At 39.5% G+C, this 11095-nt stretch overlaps 1 protein-coding gene across 1 annotated transcript; it reads left to right on the top strand.

Annotated features, from left to right (window-relative positions):
• Positions 1 to 539: 539 nt before the first annotated feature.
• On the top strand, positions 540 to 9110 carry senp1 (SUMO specific peptidase 1). The gene is made up of 18 exons (XM_086141990.1): positions 540 to 1092; positions 1321 to 1379; positions 1481 to 1668; positions 1751 to 1826; positions 1922 to 2114; positions 2232 to 2373; positions 2468 to 2586; positions 3080 to 3348; positions 3473 to 3536; positions 3650 to 3691; positions 3784 to 3865; positions 3950 to 4090; positions 4347 to 4478; positions 5198 to 5401; positions 5505 to 5584; positions 5686 to 5770; positions 7706 to 7801; positions 7906 to 9110. Exons 1-18 carry the CDS (start codon positions 959 to 961, stop codon positions 7966 to 7968), a joined length of 2169 nt encoding a protein of 722 aa, XP_085998116.1. The 5' UTR covers positions 540 to 958; the 3' UTR covers positions 7969 to 9110.
• The last annotated feature ends 1985 nt before the right edge of the window (positions 9111 to 11095 follow it).

The following is an 11095-nucleotide window of genomic DNA, read 5'->3' as shown; positions in this document are numbered from 1 at the left end:
TAAATCAGTCTGTCAGTCTGTCACTAGCTGCACTGATGTAACTGTTTTACCGAAGCAGCTTAGGGTACTGGATTCCTTCTTCATTTCGGACACAAGACAACAACCTGCAAATCCTAGAAATCCTTGAACATCAGCCTTAAGGCTGAGCAGGACTACATCATACGATTTCTGCGTTTCTTTTTTTGAAGATGTAATTAGTGCTATTTTAATCTAATTCAATAATATCTTTATTCCTCAAATATTTGAGGTAGTAAAATGCCCAGTTGCGTCTTCATCCATTGCTGTAATTGTGCGTGACCGAGGAAGATATATATGTATATATATATATATATATTGTGTTTGTCCTCGAAAATCACGAGTGACATTCACGAACGCCCGAAAAAAGAAGCGTGGAGAAGTCAACTCCAGCGCCTTTGACGTCATCGCATCCAGTCTGCGATCAGCCACTAAATTTCCGGTATACTGGTCTACGCGTCGCCCGGTAATCCAATCAAATCCCGCGATGGTGCAGCGACTCGTTCAGCCATGTTGTGGTTTTGAATGAGGAAGAAGCGGGAGATGTAACTCTTCAACGAGTTTTTTCGCAATTTAAAGTCACGTTAAGCTCATGGAAATGAGTTAGAGGGCGAAACAACATGATTACCATTTGTCCGAACATATTGGTTGTGACGTATCGCATTTCTGTTGGAATTTAAACATACTTCTATAAATTAGCCGTGTTGCTAACAACGTTAGCTAGCAGGATAGTTAGCATTGTGTGTTAGCCAGGCAACTAGCTAATTCTTAGCCATCGAGCTTATGGTTAAAAGGTTAGAAATAGCTTCAGCTAGTCTGCCTCAGTCGAATGAATAGCATTATCTTAGTTTGTGTTGCCTACAGTGACAGGCCGACTGGGCGCAATTCTAGCCATCAGCTAATAGACTGGACGCGTTATTTTCTTTAAAAAAAACTTTGAGTCATGTTGAATAAAATCTACGAATGGATAGAAACGAGCTTTGCCAATCTTCGCAATGGGTTACCAGCTGCAGAACACGCAGATGCACACCGGCCGCCGGGAGATGGTCAGATGAGGAGGAAAAGACCAATTGAATGGTATCCAGCTCCAGCAACATATACGCTCGTAACCTATGCGTGTCATTTAAAAAGACATGGGACTGTGTCCAAGTTTTGTTGAAGCTTCCCATGTAGCCTTTATTAATTTTCCTTTTGCAGATCCGTACTTCAAAGTTTTGACGGCAAGCGTTTTAGTTGTGTGCACTAATGGTTTATACTACGGCCCGTTTTTAACCGGGAAACTTCTCTGTTTTTCTTTCTTCTAAGTTTGGACGATGGACATGGCATCGACCCAGATGAGTTAGTAATAAAGAAATCTCGAATGGGTAATTGCGATTCTAATTTCTGTCAATTATGTGTTTCACCTATTATTTTATACACGTTTTCTTACTGTAATGCTGACTGCATGATTTCATTGTTCCTGTAGGAGATCTTTTAGACTCTGTCAAGATTGCTGCTGAAGGGGTCAAGACTCATAGTTCTAGTGTGGCTACATGGATGAAGAACAATGTGACCCCTACCTTGAGGAATATATTGCCCGCCTCCCCCGGTCCCCAATCTGGAGATCTTCAGCCACAGGCTTCAACATCAGCAGCAGTGTGGTCTGGGAGACCAGTGAGTAAATGCTTTGTAGTACTGTTAGTGGAAACTCATCAGAGCTGGTCTTTTAAAGATGTCAAAATCTCTTTCATTAAAGATTGCTGAAAGAAGATCTCTGAAAGAAACATTTGCTGCCCCCTCAACAACTTTGGACTGGAAAACATCTAAAACAGGTAAGACTAGCTCTTAAAATATGGTCATTTTCATTTCACAATTGCTGCATCAAGCTTTTTGTTGTATAATAATTTTACCATATTTGCAATTTTAGAATGGTTGCGCTATGAGAGGTCCACTGTGGGATCCAAAGTTTGTAGGCGACAAGTGCTCATGAATCCCACACATTGTGAGGTGCCAAAAATAAATGGACATCCAGCCAACTTACCACCCCCCTCTACTCCCAAAATGCAATCCTCTCCACGACTAGGCAGGCCCCTAAACCTTCGGCCATATGGAACAATGAGGTACTCCATACATCTGGACTTCAGTCCCAAGGAAAACTTTTATTTGATTTGATCTCTGTGCATAATTTTATACCACTGTTAATTAAAATTATTTCCAAATCATTTGATTTTCTGCAGTTTAAGTGGTATAGGTTCCTCGAACAGCCCCTGCACCAGCATCTATGAGAAGAGCTTTCCAATCAAAGTGGTACAGAGCCCATCCCATAGCACGTCATCTGGCCACATTCACAGGTCTAAGCCCTGCTGCACTGCACAGGAGGTCGGACATCAGAATTCAATGGCACAATGTGATCTTAAGAAAGTCAGTTGTCTTTTTATTATAATCTAAGATGTCACCACCTTTTTTTTTGCAGTCTGTTCGTGAAGAGGAGAAGGAGGTCTACAGGCAGCTTCTGACCATGGTCTCTGGTGGTCAGTCATCTTTTCTTCACAACGGCAGCTCACATGCTATTGTGAGGTCTCACAGAGATTTGTATGTATCCATACAAATGCAGTAGACTTCAACAATGCCTTTTGAAATGTCAAAACAGTATATAGGGAGCCACTTTGCTAAAGTAGAATCAGAACGATCTCCCAACGGGTGGTCCATAACCCAATCACAACCTCAAAATAATAACTTTTAGTATCAATTTCTGTCTTTGCATAATTAAGAATAAGCATGTAAGAACTCTTTCTGTGAAACAAGGAATTTTAAATGTGTAAGCAATTTCATATTCTTATTATCAGATGTTCATAGGAAAATTTTTTTCAACTCACTGTCTATGAAGAAGGTTTGATAATCTTTTGTGCAATATAGTTATATTCATTGTTGTGCCACAGATGAGAGCTACTGAACTTTTTACTCTATATCCCTTACAATCAATAGAGACTATATATTTTGATCGTTTGTTTAAATATGTCTACAACAATGTTTGTGTTTGCTACCAAATTACTAATCCTGTTTCCCCTCTTAATTTTCTCATCAGTACCAGCTTCCTGACTACCAGCCGAAGATTGCTTCAGCTTTCATCCCCCTCTGGGTCAGCAGCAGATGGAACAGAAGAACCCAGCAGCCCAAAAGTGTTGAGCCAAAGCTCCAGTAACCTTCCCAGCCCGCTGGGGACATCCTGCAGGCCAGGTAACCAGACATGGTCTCTGGATGCGGACCTCAACTCCAGTCGAGCAGCTACACTGATGTTAGCTCCCTCCCCATCTGCCCTGCAGGATACCTCCTCTCAGGATACACAGTCATCAGGTAAGATTGTCATCCAGTGTTATGCAACTTAAGATTTTATTCACTCATATTTCCTAAATGATTTGTAAATGTTTAGTTTTAATATGTATTTTGCACTTGTGATTTCCATCTCTTTTCCTTGCAGGCCAAGATGGTGACTCAGTTATTTTTGTAACTGAGCAAATTTGTAAAACACAAGACAGCTCAAGGCTAGTATTTGTCACTTTGTTACTTCATTTGATTTATGATTGCCTGCGTTCAAATCAAATTATTTCCATTTGTGTTTGAAATCATACACAATAAAACGTTTCTGTACTTGCAGTGTGCCATGTTCCCAAGTCGAGTTATGGATTAAAGAGTTGTAATTTCACCGCATTCTATCACATTTCTTTTTGATTATCAAATATATTCAAAAGTGGTACAACCATATAACCTCATGTTTTGTCTCTGCAAAACTAGCTTGTATGATTCTCGTGCAAGAGAAAGACGAAGACAGATTGAGGAACAAGAGGCCTTGGCCGCCAAGCTCCTGCGACAGGTGAGTATGCACCATGTACTGTACATTTAGTTGTTTAGTCACAACCAATGGAACATCATTTAACTCTGTGCTGTTGATTCTTAGCGGCTTTCTGAAGAGGGGCTACGAAGCACTGATGTAGAGGTCCATGTTCGAGTTCCCCTTGAGAAAGAAGTTCCTTTGACATTAATTACAGAAGAGCCAAGGACTTCGGAAGACAAACCAGAATTTCCCGATCTCACAGAGGTACAGTTCCTTTCTGCTATGTAGGGTGCTATGGATAAAGACTGCTTCTTTCATGTAATGGACTTTCAGTATGAGTGTGATTGAAAACATCTCTTGAACGTAACAGCAAAGGACATAGGAAATAAATGTCTTTGTGTGATAAGCGCAGAGTTTACATGTATCTCTAACTTTGGGACTACCAATGATGTAATGAGTGAAAAAACTATAAAGCCTATTTTCTGCCTTTCCACATATGCTTTTTTTTGTTTCTCGTAAGGAAATGGAGGGTGCAGTGAACAAGGTGCTAAGAGGAGGAAGTCCTCATGAAGTGTTAAGTGAGGGTTTTGGGCTCAGTCTCACACGCAAGGACCTGCAGACCCTCAGCCACCTGAACTGGCTCAATGACGAGGTGACTGCATAGTGAAAAACATGTCATGTTTTTCTCGTGCATAAGTTTTTTTTCCACATGATCCCAGCTCAACTAATTTCTGCTGTCCCTCTTAACTGTCTATCAGGCAAAAGTTCTAAACACTACCTGTTTTGGCCTTGTCACTGTGAACAATACTTTATATTGTCTTCCCAGGACTACAGATGGAAATTAGCTATGAGCCACTATCTGGTACAAACATCTCTGCCTCTGTGCTTAATGTAATTTTACACTGTCCTGATAAACTTTAAAAAAAAAAAAAAAAAAGATTCAAAGCAAACTTAGCCAATACTAAAACACAAGCCAGAAAAAAACTTTGGCCTACAGATTTGTCAAGTCTGATAGTCACTAATGGGTGGTAATGCTTCATCATTGCAAAATGGAATGGAGTCCCTTTGCTGGTGAATTTATTTTAGTTTTTTTAATTTACTGGGCAACCCCACTGTAGCCAATTGAGGTGCAGATACTCCTCTAATGACCAGCAATACTTTGTATAGGGCATAGAGTATAAAGCGAGAAGCCTCTCATCTTGGAATTTCAGGTCAGTGTTGCTTTGGAGAGTAGTCCAGATCAACACGTTACTCTGGTTGCTGTGCAGATAAAGTATTTTCAGAGAGATTGTTTAAGTCGCAATTGTATTCCTTTAAACTTTTTTTTCTAACAAATGGAATTCTATCTCTCCCTCCTTCCTGATCTCTTAGGTGATCAACTTTTACATGAATCTGCTGGTGGAGCGCAGCAAGGACCCCAGCCTGCCATCAGTCAATACCTTCAACACATTTTTCTACCCTAAGCTGCGTAGCAGTGGCTACTCTGCTGTTCGCCGCTGGACCAAAAGGATGGATGTGTTCTCCAAGGACATCCTGCTTGTTCCTGTACATTTGGGGGTGCATTGGTGTCTCTCTGTACGTGATGACCGGCATCCATTATCTGTGTGAGATATGCTGTCATGTCTTTTCATTGTGTTAATTTTATTTATTTAATTCAATTTTTTTGTCCCCCCATCAGGTGGTGGATTTCCGAAAAAAGGCTGTAATGTACTTTGATTCAATGGGAGGAAATAATGATGAAGCATGCAAAATTTTATTGTAAGTGCCCATGTAAGATTTTTCTAAGGGGAGCTGAATGAAACCCCTGTGTGTTGAGTTTCATGTACCTTCATTAATGTCATTCATTCTTTGGTTTTCAGTGAATACCTCCAACAAGAAAGTAAGGACAAAAAGGGCAAAGAGTTGGATACCTCAGGCTGGACTTTACACAGTAAAAAGCGCAACGTAAGTTCTACATAGGGCTGACCACATCAGTTCTATTTCTAGCATTCTGTGATGGTATGTTATCAAATTACATGTTTTGTAGTTAAAGATGGAATCCTATTATCAGAAAGTTAGAATTTACTTGTGCCACCATACTTTTCCAAATGTTACATGTTGCCCAAAGACTGGGCATTATATCGAAGACAGTTGATTATTCTGCACAGATTGTTGCAGTCTCACAGTTGTAATTTGTTGTAATTTGTACCAGCTACATATAAACTATTTAATCCGTTTTTGCGCGCAGCTCTTAAATATGTAATGTGTGTTTTTCTGACAAAAAAATGCAGATGGCGGTGTATCTTGGCCATGCATAACTTTAAGAAAACAACCACCCAAGCTCACAAGTAATGCCTGGAGAGTCTTTCTTTGTACTGAAATTAAAGGGGTGTGAGCAATAATTCTGGCATGGTTGAAAGCATGGTTCTCTGTGGGCTGTTTTGTCTTTATCTTTTTTTTTTCCTTTTAATAAAGTGCTGCCCTGGGGTAATTAGGGGAACAAGCCCACTTACAATGGGGCCCATTGTATGGCTTCTCTTTGAAAGGCTCATACTTACACATTTTAATCATAAAAAGTGATTGGTGTTTGGAGTTCAACTAAGATTCAAAACTCCCTGTTAAGAAAGAACACTGTGTTCGGTCGGCACTCACGCATCACCACGAATTGATCGGAAACATTAGAGTGGGCGGCTGATGTTCATTTTTCCACTTCCAACGTGTCTAGTTAAATTGATCCATGGGTTAGAGATCTGATGAGCTGATGAGATCAATAAATGCCGATACGCACTTCAAGTGACAATCAGAAGGAAGGGTTGTCCATCAAAACTGGGGCTCACAACCTTATAGTGAATCAGAAAAGAGCAGCAATAAATGATGAACGTTTATCATGAAAGACAGATGAGGGATACAGATTCTTTTGTTTTTTAATTTTATTTATTTTCAACACTGCCTTGTTTTGTCTTTCTGAGTGGGAAGTTGTATAGACCTTCTGTTAAAAAAGGACTACCATGCAGGTGAGGAGTAGGTTAAAGCAATTGGAGAAATGTGTTTGCAATGGATCTGTTCTCTATTGCTGTAGTGCTGAGCAGGTCAGGAATAGCCTCGCTGTTATGAGCAGCACAGGTTTTATGCCCCTTTGCCACTGGGTTCAGCTTAGTAGTAGTTTTGTGTTTGCTGTCAGATGCGTGGAGTTAATATTTTAGAAGATGAACTGGTGTTTGATTTGCTGAGTTCTGTTATTCACCTCAGCTGTTTCTGCTGCCATCTGTGTCTGGAGCTGACATCTCCAAACACACAAAACATGTTTTTTTTTTGCTTCCCTGTGACCTATATTTCAAACAACAACAAAACAAGAATACGTGACAAATGTATGGACCATGAATTTTTTTACCTTGGTTTAACTTTATTAAAGGTTCAGAGCGCAGTTAGTGATTGTCGCTTCCCCTGTTGGAATGTTTATGCCTGACTGACCTCGATTCCCTCCCAACTGATGGTGGGGGTTCCGGATTAAATTGTAACTTATTGTAACGTTTAACCACTGGGGGTCAGCAGAACACATGGTTTCCTGATGGTCCGAAGTTACTCCTGCAGGAGCAGCCCGACCTCCAGAGGCCACTAGAGATCACAAATGCTGACACTCGCTGTCTTTTACTGTGACCTCTCTCAATTTCACATGATAGAAGTGAGCTCGGTAAATGAACCAGAGCACATCGGATGTATGTGGCTCGGCATGCAGCTGTGTAAATAGGGAATTAATAACACCAAAAATTGGATTGCTGGAGGGGTAGTGTGCACTCAAATGAAAATAGTGTCTGTTCAGCACAATCGGCTTGCGTTACAGCAATTAGTCTTTGACCGAGTACACCTATTAATGACCATGTATTCTTCCTCTATCCTCAGGAAATCCCACAGCAGATGAATGGCAGTGACTGTGGAATGTTCACATGCAAATATGCAGATTACATCACCAAAGACAAGCCAATCACATTTACACAGGTGAATTCATTCGAATGCAAAGGGAACAAAAAAACATTGATAAATCGTTATAGTAGTGATACCCAGAGGCTAAGTTGGATCTTTCTTCCCCCCCCTATTCACAGAAACACATGCCCTATTTCAGAAGAAGAATGGTTTGGGAGATTCTTAACCACAAGCTGTTGTGATGTCAAGACGGAGAACTGTTTCCCCAATGTTACAACCAGGACTCACGACAATGGCTGTGCTTTGTCCAACAGCAGGATCCATTCAGAGTGGTCCTGTTCTGCGAAAGATTTGCACACCAGCTTATCAGATCAGGAACTAACTCCTCCGCTCACCATCCTCCAAGGTCAACTGAGCCCTCAGCCGAGTTTTGCATAAATGATGTTGCCGGAGCACCAGGCACTGCCTCCAAGTCCTCTACTCAGCCCCTCAGACATTGTGGACTTTTTAACGCTCGGCAAAAAAGGTTTTCGAAGACACGTGTACTGACTCAAACCATACTCTGAGCTGCAATGTTCAGTTTACATGTTTTTGTCTGGACTGGGGACGAGTGCATTATGCTGCATTGTTTTATAATAGCAGTAAAAGCACATTTTGGTGTGTTTCTCAAGTGTTGAGGTACTTCTGAAAAAGCAGAGTACCAAACACAGACAGTCTTTGTAATGGGCCTCAAGATTTGTGCTTATTTTCCTCCTCGACATCATACCTAAAGATTATTTTTTTGTAATTTGTTTGATTAAAATGCACAAGTCTAGAAATGTGACATTGCCTCAGAGTGTGATTTGTAAGTGAAAACTATGCTATTGACCCGAAAGTGTAACTAAATAATCCTGGTTACACCCAAAAACGGCAGGGCAAGAACATTCTACCATTTCCTTATCAATGAGTCTTGATACAGGATTTTAAATTATGGTTCAAAGTCTATTTTAAATATTTCTGTTCAACAGCAGCTTTTGGGCATAAACAGAATATATTGAACTTTGTACATATTTATAATACATCCTCTTGAACAATGTAATATACATTTTTTTTACGTATTTCCTATCTATTTTTTATCCAGATCCGAGTCTGTTTTAGAAATAAAATGTCATTTATTGTTGTTTTAATGCGTGTTATGTCAAAATCAATTGGGTTTAATATAGCCACTTGGCAAAACGAGAAGAAAAACGAAATTTTACATTACAGGGCCATGCTAATAAATATGCAATCGTCCAACAAAAGGGATGAAATAGAAGAGCCCATCACCCACTAGTTATCCATTACCCTAGTGTTCATTTAAGGTCCCACATAATATACCTGTTAAACCTGTTTTGTCCTATCATGGCCCATTGGATGTAATTAAATGATAAAAGTGAAGCAAGAAAATGTCTCATAATGAAATGTGGGGTCTTTTTTTTCCCTGGCACATTTAACATCAATGTGACCAGTGGGCTTTGGATGGGTCAACAATGACAAACACAAACACGAAACCATTACACTGCTGAAAACATAACCTCTGAGGAAGAGGCAAAAAATTTATTTAAAAACAACAGTTTCATCAAAGTTAAAGGTTTAATAGCTGTAGGGTTTTTCTAAAAGGGAACAACAACAAAAAAATGTAAAAACCAACCTGCGTCGCAGTGCGGACAGATGAACGTTTACTGTGGAGATGTCGGGACGCGGGAAAGCAAACAAGGCTTTGTGGACAAGTTACAAATTGACCCAATGTTTCACTCGGATGACCTTCAGCTCAAAGATTTCTCGCGATACGAAGCAAACCAAAATTAGCAGCAATAGTTCATCAGTCTCAGTGAGCCACTCCGGTTTTCATATATCTATCTGTCTATATATATATATATATGTATATATATATATATATAGACAGATAGATAGGTAGATAGATATATATACACACACACGTATATATATTTACTTTTTAAAATCTAGACATGATGGAATGACAATGGAAAACAGCAGCGATTACAACTATTCCTTTGCTTCATAGATCTGTTCAGAGTGGTTCGGTAGAATAAAAAAAAAACTCAAGCATTTATTACATGAAAAAACAAACAAAAAAAAAAAAGATATTCCAGTCAGATATGAAGCCCACTGATTCTGAGTAGCACTTTGCCAAATCCCTCCAGTGAAATCTAAGGCATTTCTGTGATAGTTTTCATTTTCTCCTGCAAAATTGAACAGGTTACATGATTTAAAAAAAAAACAAAACAATAACAATAACAGGAGTCTAAAGGAAACAAACAGAACTACACGAGACAAAAGCAAATTTACAAAGTTGGCGACGGCAAACAGATGGAAGGACGCTCCACAACCAGCTTATTACAAAATAAAAATGTTGGGGCGGACGAGCGGGCTCATCCACAATCACACACCTACGACAGAACTAATGGAGACCCTACCTTCTCTACTCTCTTAAACAACAGCCACATTTTAAAACAAGTTCCCTTTTGATGCGGTCGGAAAACTCGAGCTGCCAAATGTGCGGCGGCGGACGAAGCCATTCGAGTCAGATGTTCTCGGATGGATGTAAAATATTGCATTTTTTTTTCTTCTTAAAGGACAATAAATTAATTGCATAGATCATCAGACCTTGGGCGTGTTTTCCAAAAAACGTCGGACGGAAGAGTTAAAGGATGTGGACACAGTACCAGCTGTGAACGGCCGCCAGACCCACTGAAGCTGATTATTGCCTGTAAACCTTGCACACAAGCTGAATGTACATTGCTCCGGTAAGATGAGGTAAGTTGAGTTTTTTTTTTTTTTTGAAACATAAATCTCTTTTACAATGTTCCCACCTGCGCTTGGGGGGAGGTGAGGGGGCACAACTGTAACAATGTGTCTGAACTTTTTCATTCGTGATCAGGAGTCGTGTTCATCTGAACTTTTTTTTTTTTTGTCTTCAAAAAAAACCTTAAAGCCTTTTTGGCATCAGGACTGAAATGAGGGAGACAAGTATGCGGACATATGGGGAATATATATATATATGTATATATATATATATATAAAAGAAAAGCATCTATATCTATCTTCTTTGAAGCACACGTCACACTATCAAAAATAAAAATTGAAGTTTCTTTTTTTTTGAAAAATAGGTAACAATCTTAAAAGTATTAAACGTGAACAAAACACTTGAGAAAACATTTAAATAAGAGATGTAAATTTAAAAAAAAAGAAGAAGAAAAAAAAACACAAGGCTGGAAAAAACAGAAGAGCTCAATGCAAAAAAATAACAATAAAAAAAAGAAAAGAAAAACAAACTATGCCAAACACTGGCCGTATTGATCCACCTTGGAATGAGTGAAGCAGGACGGA

This window comes from Fistularia commersonii, chromosome 34 (genome assembly GCF_037954325.1).
Source record: "Fistularia commersonii isolate RoL2024-O1a breed Wild chromosome 34, RoL_Fcom_v1.0, whole genome shotgun sequence".
Lineage (NCBI taxonomy): Eukaryota > Metazoa > Chordata > Actinopteri > Syngnathiformes > Fistulariidae > Fistularia > Fistularia commersonii.
This window is presented reverse-complemented; position numbering and strand designations above follow the sequence as displayed.